This window comes from Thamnophis elegans, chromosome 10 (genome assembly GCF_009769535.1).
Source record: "Thamnophis elegans isolate rThaEle1 chromosome 10, rThaEle1.pri, whole genome shotgun sequence".
Classification (NCBI taxonomy): Eukaryota; Metazoa; Chordata; class Lepidosauria; order Squamata; family Colubridae; genus Thamnophis; species Thamnophis elegans.
In genome coordinates this window covers 30,641,560-30,661,557 of record NC_045550.1, presented here as the reverse complement: position 1 = coordinate 30,661,557, position 19,998 = coordinate 30,641,560, and the positions used below count along the sequence as shown (strand labels likewise).

General features: G+C 36.5%; 1 protein-coding gene across 1 annotated transcript; it reads left to right on the top strand.

Annotated features, from left to right (window-relative positions):
• The first annotated feature begins 14,177 nt into the window (after positions 1-14,177).
• A4GNT (alpha-1,4-N-acetylglucosaminyltransferase) lies at positions 14,178-17,205 on the top strand. Its single transcript, XM_032225655.1, has 2 exons — positions 14,178-14,585; positions 16,603-17,205. Exons 1-2 carry the CDS (start codon positions 14,178-14,180, stop codon positions 17,203-17,205), a joined length of 1,011 nt encoding a protein of 336 aa, XP_032081546.1.
• Positions 17,206-19,998: the final 2,793 nt, after the last annotated feature.

Sequence of the window (19,998 nt, the reverse complement as noted above, 5' to 3'; positions counted from 1 at the left end):
TGAAAAATGGTCATGTCATTCTTTTCAGTGCCGTTGTAACTTTGAATGGTCATTAAATGAACTGAAGCTGAGGACTACCTATACTTTTATTTCAAAAGTCACTCATAGTTGGAGAAGATGTAAAAAACTGGTAACTCTTTCCAGGATTTCTTGGATTGTCATACTTTTATAAGCCTATCTTCATTTATATCTGAAACCTGCAGCCCTTTCCACCAGCCAGTCTGCTAAACCAATTTCGTTCTGGAATCCTCCCCACTGCAACTTCTGCTGCCACCTGATCAGTGGTGGGTTTCAAAAATTGTTTGAACCTACTCTGTGGGTGTGGCCTCCTTTGTGGGAGTGGCTTGCCACCCATGTGACCGGATATGAAGATGCCAACGACACTTGTCAGAACCACCTTAAATTACCTCACACACAGCACTGGCATGCATAAGAACATGATGTAAACTTGTTTTTTAAAAGGCATCTTTGGTTTGCGTTAAAACAACTTCAACATACACAATGTTCTGATTGCACCACAAACGCAGTAGTCATCCTTATCTTTCACAGAGGCACTGAATTTTATAAATATGAGCATGATAGTGTAGAATAATCATATCCAAGGACCAGTGGTGGGTTTCAAAAAAATTTGGAACCTCTTCTGTAGGTGTGGCCTGCTTTCCGGGTCCACTGGTGGAACTTCTTCTAACTGGTTCGGTAGATTTGACGAACCGGTTCTACCGAATAGGTGTGAACTGGTAGGAACCCACCTCTGTACCTGATCCAGAAGATGATACACAAATATCTCCAGTTCATTCCCTAAAACACCTCCAGAATCATCCAACAACCTGTGTGCCCTGAACAAGCATTTTAGCTCTCTCTGTAATCTTTTTTGAATCAACATTTGTTGCATGGATTTCTTTTAACTATTCAGATATTATCAATTCAGCTGTGGATATTTGCATATCAATTTCGTTTGGGTTGATTAATGACTGCAATGAAGTTTTTCAATTTCAGTTTTCCTGGCTTTTGCCTGAAGGAAATTTGTTGGTTGTTTGCATAAATCAAAGGTAGCTGAAGTTAACCAAGTCATGCCTTAAGCCTTAACAAGAGTCTTTATAGTTTGCATTCTGAGGAGAGAAAGAGAGTTCATGACTTTGAAGGCGGCATTCTGATTCTAGTGTCTGTGATGCTATTTTCTTTTTTCAAGAAGTAGAGTTTGCAGGTGGAAAAGTATAGTTAGAAGGGCATGAATTTACTGGCTCTAGATGAGGGGTGTCAAACTGGCAGCCTGCAGGCCTCTTCCTCCTGTTTCCAGCCAATATGGACCTGAGCTTTTTTTTTTTTTTTTTTGCGCCAATTGGGCCCACAATATTTGCTGATGTTACGGATCCATCTTGTTTTTAGGCCTCTTTCGTGGATGCTTTTTATCAAGTGGGATCCATTCTATGTCTGCCTTGCCCCACCTGCCATCACTTCTTATTGCTATGTGACCAGCCTATTTTCATTTCAATTATTTTACTCTCTTGATAATATCATATACTTTCATTTGTTCTCTCTCTATATACTGTATATTTAATTCTTCTGCTTAAATTTACTTTCTTATAAAAAGACCAAGGGGAAAAAAGCTGATAAAAAACCCCACTATTAATATCAGTTTCTATGTTTTATACACAGTGCATACCAGGGGTGGGTTTCAAAAAAAAAATTACCATTTCTGTGGGCATGGCTTATTTTGTGGGCATGGCTCTGTGTGCAAATTTAGGTTTCAGATTGGAGATGGGAAATAAAATATGCTGTAAAACTTTTTTTTAAGGCCAAAGAAAGCAACAGCCCAAGCCCTGTCGAGCTGAACACAGGAGAGCTAGAGGGTCCAAAGACTGCCTGGTTTAGTTCGCTGCTTGTGAGCTCCAGAGGAAGGGGCAGAAGCTGAGCAAGCAAGTCAGCAATTTGCCAGCTGCCTCTAATCTGCAGTTTAAAAGTAAACTGGCTCATGAGTAAACTGCAGATTAGAGGCAGCTGGCAGATCCTGGTATGCTCGCTTGTCTGTTCACACTCCTCCCACCAAGAGCTTGCAGGCAGCAAACAAAACTGCCACTTCCCGCCTCCATGCATCAAGGAGGCAGGAAGGTTCGATCCCACTTAGGAGGCAGTGGTTGTGAAGCCTTGGGGCTCCCTGAGCAGCCCATGCTGCTTACCTGTGTGTAGGCACTAGAAGGCAGTTGTGTGGATGCACATGGAAAAGACGACGCAAGGCAAGTGTCAGAGCAAGCTGGTTCAGGGGTGTGGCCAGCCAGTCCTCATTACCGGTTCAACGATCCACACCCAATTACCACTACCAGTTCTCCCAAACCAGTCCGAACTGGGAGCAACCCACATCTGGTGCATACCCACATCTTATCATACAAGCATGGCTTTCTCAATGCTGGCTTAAAGAACACCACTTCTTTCATCATTATAATCTCCAAAGACTACCACATTCTTTGATGATTTCTTGAGAATCCCATTTGACTGGTTTTAGGAACAAGCCCACTGGTAAAAAATCTGTTTCAATAATCCAGACTTCTCTTCTTTCAGGTGTCACAGCAACTTTCCAGGCAAGTTTTTGAATCTTCATCCAAAGAACTTGATGTATGAAATAGCCAGGGCTCAACTGGTCAGTAACTTTGTTTTATCCAAAACAGAGAAAGCTATCTGGTCAGTCTTGTGAACATAAATTATAGATGACCAATGAGGGGAAATGGGGTCCCCTGTTTTAGCTATACTTATTACAATTACTGAAATTGAGCTTTGACAGAGATGGTTGCTTAAAGATATCTTGGCGCTGTAGAATAAGATGTTGCTTTATAGCTTCTGAAGGGGAAAGGATACAGACTGACCTTATATAATTTGTGATTAATTCAAAGAAACTGGCAGGTTGTCCTCACTGTAAACTACAGTTTGCAATTACAGTAGAACCTCTGGTCACCAAGGCTTCTGACTACGACCAAATCAGGTTCTGATCAAATAATTCACTTTTTTTTCCGTAGCCAATTTCCCTTTCTGCACCATTGTTTTTATAAACGCCAAATTTTCAAAATTAGGTTTGGATCACAACAAAATTGGTTTGTGACGAAAGTTATAGAATGAATTATGGTTGTGACTAGAGGTTCTACTGTACTACTTTCTTAAATAGTAATCAGATACAGTATCTATAGTCCCCAAATAAGGATTGACTTAACAACCTGAAACTATGATGTTCCTCTGCATTAACAGTGGGGCACAAATTTAGCAGTAATTGACTTGTCGTCTGCTGTTACTGGATTTCTGTGCACATATGGGTGGTTGGCATCAATAGACAGCATGCCTCTGAATTTCAGTTGCTGGAAAACATCAGGAGAGCATTATTGTGTATCCCACCTGACGTATCCATCTGGGAGATCTGAGAAGGAATACTGAACTAGACTGGTCCTTGAGAGGATTTAGCAGGTTCTTTCTTAGACATTCTTAAATCATGTTGCTCAAAATGGTTACAAATGCTGTTATTTTACAACAGCTAAGAGAATAGTGCAAAATCATGCTGTAATTTAGCAGCATGGTTTCAGTGTTTCAGTGGCAAGAAAATTAAATTAAGGGACCTTAATTGTCTAAATTACACAGAGAAGAACTTTAAAACGTTGACCAATTAAACACTGGAAACACTGGAGGCTGGAAATCATAAAAATCTAATTTTACTCTTTTTTACCCAAGGAAGAAAAAATAAGAAAGAAAGAGAGGCCTATGAAACAGCAGCTTTGTGGTGGTAGGTTAGTGAAGAAAATATTACTATTTGATAGTGACAATAACTACAACATAAACCTGCAACAACCAGAAAGAGGAACCTGACTGATATGCACGGAGTCCATTTTTCTTATAATCAGATGATTGCCTGGAGAGCTTGTGTATGGTTTTCTTGTGGTTTTCAGAACTCGGTTTTTATGATTAATCAGGCAGACCACAGTTTCCATTAAAGAAAAATAGAATTCAGAGCTGAATTGGCAATACACTCAATGGTAGCAGGACATTAAACAATAGGATGGTTTATAAAATCTAATGAGAATATCTTCCTAGTTTCATAACTATTATGTTATGCACCATGAATGTCACAAATATCCAACACAGTTGTAGCATCTTAGCCTAAATGACTTAATATCGTTAGTCAAAGAGGAATCAAACTTTTTTAGAATCCATTAGATTCCAGTACATTGGTTGAAGAATCGGTGCAATATATTACAACTTCAAATAAATAATAACACCTGGATGCTTCTTTCTGTGATGCAAGATAGAAGAAAGTGTTGTATATATTATGCAGCTAAGCCTTTTCTTTCCTATTTAGTGGTTTCTTTGGCAGAACTTTGACCCTTTCATTAGGGACAGATTAACTTGTGCCAGTAAACAAACCACAGATTTCTGTCTTCCTTTCTTTTGTTAAATGGGAAGAATTATTATTATCAGGTGTTGGGTTGGGTTGGTTTAGTTTGATGTGATGTCTATTGGGGAAGGGAACATAGAAGTTGATTAGGTAAACCGGCACAGCAGAGGTGGGTTGCTCCCGGTTCAGTCCAGATCGGGCGAACCAGTAGTAGCAGCGATGGGAGGCCACGCCCACCTGCCCAGATGCTTCTGCGCATATGCAGAAGCATCTTACACAAGCACATCTGAACCAGTAGTAAAAAAAATTGGCAACCCACCACTGAGGCACAGAGCAATGTTTCTGTTGTTACATGACTGTCACTCAGGGCTAATTAACCAAAGACTCAAGATACTCATTATTATCTAGTCTTAGGTTTGTGGCCAAATTGTTCAGTATTTCAGATCTATCAAGATTCAAGTAGAAATAACATTGTTTACTTCTTCAGTTATGTGCATAAGCAGAAGACAGAAAGCCTATGGGATGGAAAGTGTAGAGAATCTTTTTCCAAAAACATATCTCCTAGACTCAAATCAAGGAAGTAAAGGAAGTCACTCAAAGTATGGAAGTTTTCATCACAACCCACTTTCCAGAATTACAGCTCATGCAAGTTTTAGGAGTAGAAGTTCCAACACATCTAGGAAGGATTTGTTTAGGCATGGCTGGGATTCTAAAATACTATCTTGCTGAAACCTGTCATAGCTGGGGAGATACAGATATAGTTCTGCCACATTCAGTCTACTGTTTTAGATGTTTGATCAAGTCTGCTAGAAAGAAACCAGGTACTTCATTGACACTGAAATTTTATCAATAGATGGTTAAAACCCGGAAGAGGGGTGTTTTGTTTTTTTGCTGCTTGTTTTTCTTTCATCTGTGATATGAATGCAGTGCCAAACGTATTTTTTTATCACCCAACAGGGATTCAACTTACTAGTTTTCAACAACAAATTCATATGCCCAGAAAATGCAACTAGGGCTTTCAGACATGCCTTTATGGTCACCTCTGAAACCCTCTTTTTAATCAAACACCAAAAAAAATTCTTGTACCTGAACATCAAACTCTTAGGAATTTAGTTACAGTATATGTTTTCTCCGATCAATAAAGTGTCATTAAGATGTAAGATGTTATTGTTTTTGCCATGACCCACTTTACTTTTATCAACTGCAGATTTCACATTTCTTTTCAACAGGTGGAAGCTAGCCTGGGTCTTTATTATTTTGTGGCATTTTGCTGGAATCCTGCTGGTGATACTCCTCACTGTGCTTCTAGCCATACTCTTCGTTCTTGGTGCCTGCCTTTCAAACCATACAGTGACAGAGGCATACCAACGACCCCTATGGCGCTTTTTGGACTATTATATCCAGCCACATATGCAACTGTACAGTACTGGCCTCTTGCCAAAGTGATGCCAGAATCAAAAAAAGCTGCTGACTAAAGTGATCCTCTCATTATAATGTTTATGAATGTGGATAAAGCTGATATCCTATCAAAAAGTTCCAGGGCTGAATTATTTCAATTGAAATTCCTTGCAGACCTGCTCAATTTATCATGCTAACTAAGAACTATGTGGCTGACACTTGAACCACACTGTTTTTTCTGCCAGCTTGAATTTAAAGATGGCATAAGAAAAATCCAGACCAAAGGCCTATCCAATCTTCCTCTCAGTAGTGACCTGAGTCAACCATTACGACATAGACCTAAAAAGGCAAACCTTCTGTGAATCTCTCTAATTTCTTTTCAAAGCAGTCCTATTGGTAGCAGTTTCCTTAGTTTAGCTTTGCTGATAAGTATATCTCCCACACTCAGTGCCATTGAAAATGCCAAGTTCTAGAAAAATGAAAAGAATTCTTTATCCCCTTTCTTTATACCAGGCCCAATTTTATATGTATATAAAAACTCATAAGAAGACTATGCATGTAAAGTGATTGATGCTCCATGACACAAACCTTGATTCACAAATAAAAATCTGTCCTTTGGAAGAATATAGTTTAAAAATAAAAATATAGAACACAAACTGGAAAAATAACAATAAAAATACTATCAATAAAAGAGAATATTAAGAAGTCTCTTCAGATCACATCAAAATGATACAAAGACCTGGTGAAAAAATGAGTCTTTGACAAACAATGGAACTGAACTTGTAAGTCAAATACTGCTTCCTAAAACAGAGAATTCTCCATAAAGTCATCAGAATATATGGGTCATCACTCTATTGGCTTTGCCCATAGTTAGAAATGTGAACACCGTGGAAGAGCTCAAGGATTGAGTTAGGACATACTAGCAAAGGTATTTCAACCAAACCCTGGCTGCCAAACCATATATAGCTTTGTAGGCCAAGAATAACATAATAATTGGAAATAAATGTGGTGCCAATCAAATCAGGGAGAATTGAGGTAATATGACTCAAATGTTGTGGGTAATTCCAGACTTAAATAGTGACTGTTTATTGCTCTAATATATCAGAGGAACAGCATGAAAGATGTCTGCAACCTTGTGTGTTGCTTAATGGGGGCATCTTATGATGCTATTGGAACAAATTTGGAAGCAAAGTAGACAGTTGCATTTGTTTTAGGGTCTGATTCTTATGTTAACACCATTTCATATTGCTTGTTATTTGTGAGAATTTGTTTCAGGTTGGGTGGTTGAAGAGAAATAAACAATGTGGGTATGGTGGGGGGGAAACAAAATTTAACTCTGGACCAATTGATTCAACCTTTCAGTCACAAATGGGCATAGTTAATACATTTCTGGCACGAATGAGAAGCACTAAAGAGACATTATTCTGTCCACACTTGAGCTTTTGTTATAGGAAAAAGTACATTGTGTGTAAACTTCGGAGTCTTTTTAATACAACTTATTTAACATATATTATTAATTTAAACTCTGGTATCTTTGTTAACCCAATGACATTGAGAATAATTGGGAGTGAAAATTATCAAACTAAGCTATCACACTATGTGTTTGCTTTGCATTTCCCAAATCTATTACAAACTCCTACATCCTTCATTTATTTCCTAAAACAGGATCTGTTCACAGCTGAAAGCAAACATGGAGTCTCTATCAGATAACTAGTGTTCTAGTTCTGTAAAGCCAGCATAGCTTATCAAAATATCAAAACATGTCTACTTACAGGGAAGTTGAGTAACAGGACAATTTTTTTCCACATAAAAAGTTTCAGGTTCAGTCCTGGCTTCTTAACATAGGCCTTGAAAATCTCCAAGTGAAGGCTTTGGAGGGCCACTGCTATTTAGTGCTAACAGCATTGGGCTAAATGGATCAATGGTCTAACATAATACAAAGCAATTTCCTGTGCTCCAATATACTGTAATTCTACTATTGCCCTTTGTTTACTTTTTTAGTTCTCAGGACAACCTTCATGAACTTTAGGGGTGGTTACAATGGCCAGAAGGACTTGCATCCATTACAACTCTTCTTTAATGACCCTGATTTTGAAGAGGAAGAGCTGGGGCAGGAAAGATACTGCTTACTATCAGAGAAGTACTGAGATGGAGAACTCCACAGAATGCTAAGGGCCTCTAAAATTTAGCTCCAGGTCTTTTTTCATATAGAACAAAATATCATGGCATTAAATAGTAGATTTACAACAAAATAAAACAAAAATAAAAGTTAGGACTTCAAAAATGACCAAGTGTTGACTGATGACAGAAAACCAACCCATTGCCCTAAGAACAATAATGGAAATATTGTAAAAACAAGCAGTTTTTTCATGTAAATTTTTACATCAATTATTTTAATATCTGAAGAAACATATATTTATTATTTTATTACATATATTCTGTCTTTTTGTGACACAAACCACTGACAAATGTCATTTAGCACTTGGAGGGCTGAAAGAATGTTGTTCTTTATTAGCTGTTTTCCTATATACTAAATACGTTGGAGTAGTCTATTATTTGCACTTTTCATGCTGCTAATGTTAGGAGTACAAATAAAAGGGGGAAACCTGATTTTTTATTCTTCTCCTTTTTCTTTCTTCACTGCCTGATTAAGCAGAAAAATATTCTAGCATGATTTGGCTCCCCTTTTGTTGGTCCTTAGCCTATCTCTGTTTTCTCTGTTTTCAGTTACTGTAGTCACCACACTTCTATTTACGATAACAAGTAATAAGGTTGAGAAAAAGTGTTAGCTCCTGTTAAAGCACCAGCTTAGAAACCTGAAAAAAATAATTTCTAGTGCCATCTTATACACAAAGTCAGCTCAGTGATCTACAACAAGTCATCATCTCTCAGCCCGAGTAAGAAAACAATGGCCATTTTCTTTGAAATCTTGCAAAGAAAACATCAAGAACCTGTCTTTGTTTGGAAGGCACAAAAAAGATTGACATATTTTAGATACCTTGAGTCTGCCCTGAGACAATGTGGAAAACATTACTATGAAGTCTACCTTCCCATGAGCTGGAGATGAGAAGAAGACAAGGGATAGGCATAGGCAAAGCATGCAAGTGGTTAGACACAGATGGGGAAATGGGCCTTACCTCTCTTCCTTGTTTCCTTTTCTTCTTCTCTGCTCTACCTGAAAACAAAATTCAGAGACGCAGGGCCTTCCTTAATAAAAGGACAAGGGCAACTACCTTATATTTTTGGATCTCAATCAATTATATTATTTTTAATAGACTTACTTGCATACCAGCATATATGTGCTACTAAACATGGAACTCATGAGTGAATGGGTTGCCTGAAACTTTTCTCTACAAAAGACACATTTAAAACCCTTTTATATTAAATAATTCATGCTTGGGGTGACTTATTCTTGGCATTAAAAGGAAGCTCTTTTTCAAATGCCAACATAATGTCCTTACATAGCTAAAATAGAGGACATTAATAGGCAGATAAAAATCTACATTTTTGTACATTAAAACAATTAAAATCTGTAATGGGTGGATCTATGGGCTGAGAAAATGAACAAAAGCTGAACATAGTTAATGGTTGAAGTATTTGGAGTTTTGTTAAGAAAAATAATTTTAACATAATGTGATTGGGAAGAGAACACACCTGGCTGCTCAAATTCCTGATAGGAACATTCTAGACTACAACATTTTCTTACAGGAACTATTTGATAATAGTGACTTCCTATTTATATTATTCTGTTTGTTATAAATAATGGTTGAAGATAATAAAGTTCTGAAAATATAGGTACTTGATTATTTTATTGGCATCAAAGCAAAGATAAAATATAAAGAACACTGTGGTACACTGTGAACTGAAGCATTCTTATCAAATAGAACCAATGCTTTAGCTGACTGTGTCAGTTGATATTTCAATCTTCTTTATACAAAGCTGCCTTTGATTAACCAAGTTGAAATTACTTGATGCAATCGCACATTTTACAATTGTAGGAATTGAAAGACAGGGTACATTTTCTACTCTCCCCATTTGATTTTCACAAGGGGAAGGCTTGGACTCTCTGTTCTAGTTGTCTGGTTATGTTTGAATAACATCCTTATCTGGATTCAATTAATTTTGATCAATGATCAAGAAATTGCATTAAAGCATAATTTAAAAAAAGTAAAACTGCCTTGTTTAGACTTTTGCCTCATTTTCACTATCACAACCACAGTATTTTGCTAGTGTTCAGGTAACAGATAAACACATATTTGAGAGCAGGAGGTCCATATAGTAATTATTCATTCTTCCAGGGTATTGATGCAGCAGGGGTAACATGTAATTTTTATGAATATCCCTATATTAAAATTACACTATAGTTGCACTTGAGAATGGCTTCTATCTCTCAAAATCCACATGTGCAGTTACACTTGGCTAATAAAATTTTAGAATGCCTGCTCTACAGAAATACAGAGGAAAAGAAATTGTGCCTAGCCTTGAAATTGTTTTCCTAGGAACCTAGGAGAGTTAGGAGTTAGGTGAAGGTAAAGCTTCCCCTCGCACATATGTGCTATTGTTCCTGACTCTAGGGGGTGGTGCTCATCTCCATTTCAAAGCTGAAGAACCAGCGCTGTCCAAAGACATCTCCATGGTCATGTGAACAGCATGACTAAATGCTGAAGGCGCACGGAATGCTGTTACCTTCCCAGCTAAGTGGTTCCTATTTTTCTGCTTGCATTTTTACATGCTTTTGAACTGCTAGATTGGCAGAAGCTGGGACAAGTAACGAGAGCTCACTCCGTTATGCAACGCTAGAGATTCAAACCACTGAACTACTGACCTTTCTGATCAACAAGCTCAGCGTCTTGGCCACTGAGCCGCTGCTTCCCTTAGGAGTTAGGTATGCAAGCCTAAATACATCTTTCAAATTCAGCACACCATTTTATTAGTATCCCTTTGGAGTTTTTTTTCCAAACTAGTTGCAGTCTAACAAATCTGGTAGGCGCCAGAATTGGATCATCTCCCACATCTCTTTTTGAGCCCAATATTGTTCTTTAGGACATTAAAGAATTTCTGCTCAAGAAAAATAATCCAAAAGAGGATTGGGTACAAGAATCTGATCTCTTCTTGATGGTTTTAAGCAATCATTTTAAACTATGAGGGGTGGGGTATTGCATTATATTATCTCTTTTCTATTTTGGACACACACCTTTTCTTCTAGTAGTGTCTCATTCACACTCTGAAGTTTTACCTATTCTTTTCTACTAGCAAATTCTTATATACCTGGTACAGCTATATCAGCTGCTGTATTGCTTCTCAACTAGTAATTTCAAAAAGTCTTTTGTTTCCTCTTTTTATCTCACAGCAAGTACTGTACAAACATCACTTCTAAAAGTTAGGAGTTGGAGTGATATTGAAGATATCAAAGGTCCTGTAAATTGACGTTCAAGCTTACGTTTATTCAAATCTAATGTAAGTTTTATAAATAATTTTCACTGTATGGGCTGTTTCAGTGTCAATCTAGCACTATCTGCTGTACTCTTCAAAACAGGTAAGTCTTCATTTGGAAATGTATATTCTTTTAAGCACAGTGGGCAAGGTAGATGTTAGATCAGTTGTATTCATTCCAATAATGTTTAAATCAATAAATCATGAGATATCCGTTGCATAAATTAAAAATCTTTCTAAAAACCTCTAGAGTTTTCTGTGCATTAATTTAGTGCATTAGGACAATTACCATAGCACCTTCAAACTCACAGTTTGAAACTGCATGCTTTTATTTAAATACTATAAATCCCAATGACTCCAGTTGGACTATCTCCCAAGAAAATATGCATCAGATTACAGTTTAGTTTATATGAATATAGGTATATAAATATTATCTAATAATGCATATGACTTTGTTTTCACTTGAACTTTCTGAAATTGAACAAAATAAAAACAACTGTATTAAGTAACATGCCTGAGTTGTCAGGCAAAATTTATTTGATTTATTAATTTAATTCAAAAATTGAATCAAATCTGAAAGTTAATCCAATCCAGATATTCAAAATAAATTCTTAAGTATTTTTCCTAATAGTTTTTTGGGGAAATTTCAATTTTTATACAGAAGCATCAAAATGATTAGAAAAGAATCAGAAGCATTCAATTTGATGTTTCACTTTGACTTTTCAATTAAATTAAAAAAGTCAGTTCAAAGGTTTAACCACATCATCAGAAATTTGATTGCCCAGATTTTTTACTTAACCCTATATTTAAATAAATCTAGATGGCACCTTTTGCCATTACTACTAAACAAGAAATCAAGCACCCTGAATATTCCTTGATGTTTTTATTTCTTTGATCCTTTTCATTAATATATCTTCTTGGAAATTAATTACATCCCTTTTCCCCTAGCCATCTTGTGTTTAATAAGTATTTTAATATCTTCCTTCTTTAGTTTAACTGCCAGTATCTCTTTTTGTTTCTCATTGAGATCCCATCCAACAGTAACTTGTTTGTCTTCCTTTTTCTTCAGATACAAATTTATGTTCTTTGCCTTTGCATTTGAACATTCCAAAGAATTAGGAAATTTAGATATATTTACAAACCTCAACATTGTTTAAATAAATAAGCAAACCCCTATATTTATACAATGGAGAATCAAAATGTCTTTTCAGTTCCTTCAGTTGTGGATAAAACAGGTGATTAATCTGCGAAGTTAGTCCTCAGGGATGTTTATAATACATTCCTCACTTTTTCCAGAGCTAAGCCTTGGTGGGGGAAAAAAGAACATTAATTATTCATTTCACTTAAGTGTTTGCAGCCTTTTTGCACAAGTGCAGCATTGAGATGATTCCAACGCTTTTCAGTAAAGCATTACAAGTCCAGGTTCTCATTTGAAAAGGAAAACGGAAAGGCAGATGGATAGTATTTATTAAGCAGACATCACTGGAACCAATATTTTACTCAGGAAAGTCTACAAGAGGAAGGGTTTTTTAAAATATGTATTCCTAAAGAAATTTTGGAAGAAAAATACCTGCTCTCTCATGATCATCTTTCTAATGTAAAATATGAAAGCTATGGGAAAGACAGAATTACTGCTCAAAACCAGTTGATATTCCAAGGTACCAGAAGTCAGAGGATACCAATTTTTAATTTCTATCAGTCACATGGAAACTAATATTAAGCAACAACATGAATACTCTGGATATTAAGAAGATATCCAACTGCTGCATCTTCCTGGAACCTCCTGTTGAGACAACGGAGTTAAATCATTGCAGGCATCTACTGATTTCATCAGAATATAGCCACAAAATCAGGTAATCTGACAAACATTAGTTATTGTTTGGAAAATTGGGATGTTCAACACCCCACCCCACCCAAAAAAACCCCAGGATTTTCTAAGTTAAAAATTTTAAATATATTCAATCTTGGGATCTTTATGAAGCAATGTCATGGATTTTTCATCCACCTCTAGTGTTGCTCCACTAGAGTAGTTCAGTCATTCCCATCGCTTCAAATCTCCATCAATATTCCAATAGAGCTAAGAAGCAACACAGCTCTAACAGAGTTGTAGCCTGACATGAGGTCTGTTGGCCGAGGAGATATGTTCAGGGAACTGAATTTAAAGTATATGTTGATATTTAACAGAAAAGCAGTATCCTCATCAGCAATACTGTATCTACAGCAATTATAAGACAAAGGACCACAAGGTGGCTGAGGGAAAGAAATCTCCATATTTTTCTGGCAAAGCATGAGATTTTATTTTTATTTCTGCATGTTGTATATAAAACTGCTGCATTCTGGAACATATCTGTTACACTCCTTCTAAAATTTGCAGAATTATTTTCACAGACTTTGGCATGGGTGGAGATATACAGTGGTGATGTCGAGGAAAAAATGAGCATTCTCACGATTCAGGCTGCTGTGTAATACATATTTATCTGGAAATAAACCCAGCTGAAAAAAAAGCTAGACTTTCCCCCTAAATAAATATAATTAGGTATGTGTTGTTGTTGGATCTTCTGCTATTAAGAGATTGTATAATAGCATTGTTCCTGAAAGGATGGCAGTAGGCGGGTTGGTGGGCTGGTTAATAGCTTACACTACATAATTCTTAATGCGTTTTGAGGTGGAGAGTATATGTTTATCTTCCATTTGTAGAAAGCCCATAAAGGAATGATTAGAGTTTTCCCCAGGGAAATTTTTCCTAGAAGAAATCAGCTTAGTTCTACTCAAAAGTGTTCTTAACACAGATTCTTATATCATTGTGTAACACCTATAAAGATTTATACTTTCAGCCTAGATGAAGGATAGCTGAAAAGTTTTAGTAGCAACAGGAAAGTAGTTTTGGTGTATGCAGTTGTTGTTGTGGTAGTAGAACATGCCTGACTAAAACATGTTGTTTTCACTCATGTCAAAAGCCTAAGAAGCAGTCAACAAGATGAAAGAAATTCAGTTGTTCTTGTGTGTCGCCTTTCTATTTGCATTTGGAATAGTTTATGAACTGTCCCAAGAACCAGATTGCTTCTTTTTCTGCAATCCAATTCCCAAACATTTCCTGAGGCCCAATGATGTCATGTCCCAGGGCAGAAGTATCATCTTTCTGGAGACAACTGATCATCTGCAACCTTCTCCACTCGTATTATGTTCTGTGGAATCTGCTGCCAGAGTTTATCCAGACAGACCCATCATTTTCTTGATGAAAGGACTGAACAACAACACATTGCAGGATGTAAAGTCTTCTTACCCCTCACTTTTCTTCTTATCAACTATGAAGAATGTTTTCCTTTTTCCTCTTCAGGAGGACATTTTATTCCAGGACACACCTCTATTGTCATGGCATCTTCAGGTAAGATGGGAAGTGGGAGTGTTTTTTTCTGAATAGCCAGAAAAAATAACAACGTTAATTCCAGTTGATCTGTTCTGTTGACTCTGTTATTGCTCTTGCATCTATCAGGAAAAAAACCTCGCCTTTGGGACTTGTGTTTGACTCCAGCCTCATTCACTCAGTACTTAGAGATCTGTGAACATCTCTTCCTTAGTTTTTCAACTGTCACATGATTTTTACTACTTATGGAGTCTTAATTGTGTTCTATGCCTTTAATTCTTTATATTCTATATTATACATTTTGCTAGCAATCTTAAGTACTCACCAGAAGAGAATACACACGCACACACACACACACACATGCTTATACAGAAGTTTCTCTCCTAGTGTAGACCATAGCAAAAAGAATATTACTCACAATATACTATAATGTGCTACAAGAATTTTTCTGTTTTCTTTAACATTAAGTGTACCTTGTATTCATGGTACAGTACGGCGGGATGATTCTCTAAGACCCTAGCTTATCCATAGCACTTCCAGGAATGACTGTGAGACTACTCTTAAAGAGAGAAAAAAAGGTTAATCTTGATTCAGAATACTTTCCCAACATAAATGTTACATAGAAAGGATTTTACTTGATCTTCAATGGTCTCTTTAAGAGTAAAAAAAATAAAGTTAAGAGGTTGCCTGAACTCTGCAAAATTAATACAACATATCAGGAAATAACCACATTGGCTCTCCATCCTTTGAAAAAATATTCTCTAAGAACAAAGCTCATCACTAGATCAGGCTATTAATCTATACCGCAGCAGATATGCAGGTTTTTAGGAAAGAGGCTTAAGCATGATGTAATTTCTGACTCATTTGTAAAGAGCTAACAATTGGGTTTGAAATATTTTACATGTGCTTGGAAAAAGCTACCCACACTAAGGATGAAGTAACTTTTTAAACATTATGCTATATCTTGCTATGGACATCAAAAGAATAATATGAACATTTTTTTGTGAAGCTTTTAAACTTTTGCTTAATATATCTTTATTTGGGCATAGTTTTCACCCTATGTAGAATATTGCCTTTAAGTTAGTAAGACTTGCATTCTGAACAAGTTGCAGCAGTATTTATGTACTGATGACAATATGTTTTGTTGCTTAAAGCTTTCAAAGAATATTATGGTATAACTTATATTAGTGGATTCATTATATGTTTTAAAAAAAACATACTTTGGTTAGCACAAATACACACATACACATTTCTGTGTTTGTATGTGTGCATATATGTATATGTGGGAGTGTACATACACATCAGGGGTGGGTTCCTGCCAGTTTTAACCTCTTCTATAGAAGAGGTTCTACAAATCTACCATGCCATTTAGAACTGGTTCCAGTTCCCACCCACGCCCATCCGGACCACGCTTGCCCCCCCACCGCTCACTGATTGGCTGGCTCACCAACCATCTCGCCCGCCTCTAAGAGTCCTATCTAAACCTTAAAGTTTTAAAGCTGTCAAGTTTGAACACCCCTGGGGTTCTTTTTTTTCTAAAGGGTTACGGGTGCAAGGGTCTTGTAACTTGACAGCTTTAAGACTTGCGTACTTCAAATGCCAGAGTTTCTGAGCCAACATTTTAGTTGCTAAGCAAGAGCATTGTTAAGTGAGTTTCACCACATTTTACAAGTTGGCCATGCCCTCCCAGTCACATGACTGCCAAGCCACTCCCACTCAGTCACATGGCCGGCAATCCACTCCCACAAAGCAGGCCACACCTACAGAAGAGGTTCTAAAAAAATTTGAAACCCACCACTGATACACATACACACACACACACACACACACACACACACACACACACACATCCTGCAACATCTTGATTAAGCAGAATCTCAGGGACAAAGCCTATATATACATCCAGAATTTGAATCTGTAACATCTTAGGCAAGTTGTACGATATGGATATAATTTCTTCACTGCAAGTACACAAATATTGCTTTATCTTAGCTAGTTGTTATTTCTTGCTTATGTATCAATTTTGATTTTTTTTCAGGTCAATGCAACAAAGGAGAAATATTGGGCCTATGTTATTTCTGATGCAATCAGACTGGCAGTAGTGTGGAAATATGGTGGTATTTATATGGACACTGATGTTATTTCCATCAAACCTATCCCAGTGGCTAATTTTTTGGCAGCTCAGTCTTCCCAATTCTCCAGCAATGGGGTCTTTGGTTTTCAGCATCATCATTGGTTCATCTGGGATTGCATGAACGATTTTGTTCAGAATTACAATGGAGACATCTGGGGAAATCAGGGACCTTACTTATTTACAAGAATACTACAGAAGAAATGCAATCTTAGAAATTTTGAGAATGTGGAAGACCACATATGTTACAACGTTTCCTTTTTGCACCCTCAACGTTTCTATCCCATTCCTTATCAAACATGGACAAAGTATTATGAAGTATGGAACACAAAGCCAGAGTTCAATCATTCCTATGCTTTGCACTTATGGAACTTCATGAACCAGAAAGAGAAAAAGAATATGACCATTGGAAGCAACACACTTGTAGAAAACCTGGTCAGAACACATTGTCCTAATACATATAGATTGGAGCTCCACAAAACACAGTTGCCTCAAAATGAAACTAGTTAAGGTTGAAAACTCGTTGTTCTTTTGTGAGTACTCCAAGAAGTCCTTCCTTTCTTTTTACAGGCATGCCAGTCTCTGATGCTGGATATTTGAAAGGCCAGGAAATCAAGGTCTCCAACACTCATAATAGAACATAGTAAATTCTGGATGGGAAGAGACAGAAGGAATAAAAGCAAGTTTTAACAGGTGCATTAACAGAGTTGGGAGGGACTTTGCAGGTCACCTAGTCCAACCCCCTGCCTAAGCAGGAGACCCTACATCTGTCTCTACCTGGGATCAAACTCACAACATCCTGATTGTGAGGTGAGAGCTCCACCTCTAGGCCACAAGTTAAGCCCTGCCCCTTTCCCTCCTCCCTGCCCGGATCCATCATGCTACTAACACACAGTGGGAATTTTGACAAACCACTGGACTGCTCAGAAACATATGAAATAAGAGGGAAACTTATTTCCTATACTGAACAGGAGAGCTCCAATCTTGCCTTGAGATTTTTCTGTAATTCCAGCATATCACAACTGTGATTGAAATGTAGTAATCCTTCAAATATTAATTTGGCAATCTTCAAAGATAATATTTAACACTTTTAGAATACAGGGAATGAACAAGCAATATACTTAGAGCCTCTATTTGATCCCAGGAAATATACAGCTTCTTAGGATTTTCCAAATGTAAATCTTTTTGCCATTTTTATTTCACACTAGAAAACTAAACCCTATGTGGTAGTGATTGCAGACCTCAATGCTATATGGGAAGCAGTCACATGTAGTTGCTAAGGACTGTGGTTAAGTTATTTTAAAAACAAAATAAAACCAATAATTTTAATTGTATGTTATTGTTGTTTTATTGATAGCAAATATTTTTATGGGAACTTGTCTTTGAACAGGGAGAATAAATCAGAGATAAGATGATAACTTTTTATTGTAATTTCTAATACCTCTGTAAAAACACTCATGACTTTTAGGTAGCAATGAGTACATAATATGGGGACTCCTTAAAGACAGATTTGTGCTTGTTTCTATTCCTTTTAACAGCAACCTATGGAATGTTTCTTTTATCAATTCTCTTTGATGAAAGTTTACAAAATTATCATTGCTGATAAAATTTGTATCTTCCGGAGATGCCCGTTGCACTTTTACATATTTCGTAATGTAAAATTGCAATGTTATCTTTGGCTATGGAAAGAATAATTTCATTTCGTTTTTAGTGGAATAATGAAGAAACTTAGAAACCAGTAACTTGTGGTAACTTCACATCAAATGAATATATGTTTAACATTTAGGAAAAAGACTAGGAATGGGATATTTTTTATCCAAAGTAGGTTTATTTCACATCTGTAACCTCAATATTTTCTCCAATAGGGCACTTAAACATTGTTGAGACATGTTCTTTCACTTGGAACTATTCTAGTTGGCACTTAATAGATCACTTCATTTCTAATAGCAAACCTACTGCACTAAATCTCTCCAGGAACAGTATAATACTTTTTAGGAAGAATATCTCATACATTATATTTTGCAATATTTGTTCAGCTAGTTTCCAATTTCAAGTAAGACAACACAATATAAACATGTACACATGTCTCTTGGCCTCAGCTGGCTCCTCACTACTCTTTCAGATTGTTCTTGTATCTTCTGAAATTTAAGATGTGTTTTTCATTTATAATAAATTACGCTGAAAACTATTTCTAATGTTTGTCAAAATAAGCTTAAATTCTCAGGCACCATGTAATACTCTCTGTAGTGCAAAGCCAAACCCAATAATTAGCATGGCAGTCATATAACAGTCTCTTCTGATGCAGAACTAGCAATAGAGAAAGGAAATAAGGGAGAAGGAATGGGGAAATTGTCAGCAGATATTCTCTGACTTTTTTCATCTATGTTTACTGGAAACTTTATAACTGGCCAGTATTGCAGTTGTGATAATGATCAGAAAGGTTGCTGTGCAAGGTGTGGGGGTCTTTAAAAAGTTGAGAATAAGGCACTAATAGTTTTGGAATGTAATATTTTGGTAGCAATAGTATCTGTGTTATAAGAACAACTGCATAAATAATGAAATGAATAGATGAATAATAAATGTAATGATGTGAAATGAAACTAGCTTTAAAAAAAATCATTTGCTGTTTAAGAATGCCATTTACAAATATTGAATTATACATCACTAAAGTATACATGGTTTTCTCATTGTTGTGTATACTACATTTCTTATTCAATTTTCAGTGACCAGTTGAAGGCCTCAAAGATGTAATGTATTTGTGTAAAGCTGTGATTTTATTCTTACTAACCAGGGAATAATCCCCGGTGTATTACTCCAAATAGATACATATAGAAATGAACTACATTGATACCTCAATACTCATTGTTAATTGGCTCTGGGAGGTGTTATGAGGACCAAAAACTGAATACCAAACAAATTTTTCTCATAAGGGATAATGTAGTGAGCCACAAGACTGCCAACACTGACAAGTTCTTGTGTGTTGAGTACCAAACAATGAGAACCAGGACAAAAGTTTTGGGTCAGAATGCATTGAGTACCAAATTTGATGACTTTCAAAGCAATTGAGTACCAAGGTACCACTGTATTAATGTATGTAAAAATGTTAGCTTTTGACATGTATTAAGATTGCTTAATGATAAAGCTAAGAAAGCTCAAAAGAATCTAATTCAGTGTTTCTCAACTTTGGAAACTTTTCTCTGTGTAGATTTCAACTCCAAGAATTCTCCAGCCAGCATTTCTGGGAGTTGAAATCCACACATCTGAAAGTTGCCAAGACTGAGCAACACTGATCTAATACAATTA

Excerpts from the sequence above, each read along its gene's own strand:
- A4GNT (XM_032225655.1), top strand. The coding sequence starts at position 14,178 with ATGAAAGAAATTCAGTTGTTCTTGTGTGTCGCCTTTCTATTTGCATTT. Across the intron at positions 14,586-16,602 it reads TATTGTCATGGCATCTTCAG|GTCAATGCAACAAAGGAGAA; the intron begins GTAAGATGGGAA and ends ATTTTTTTTCAG.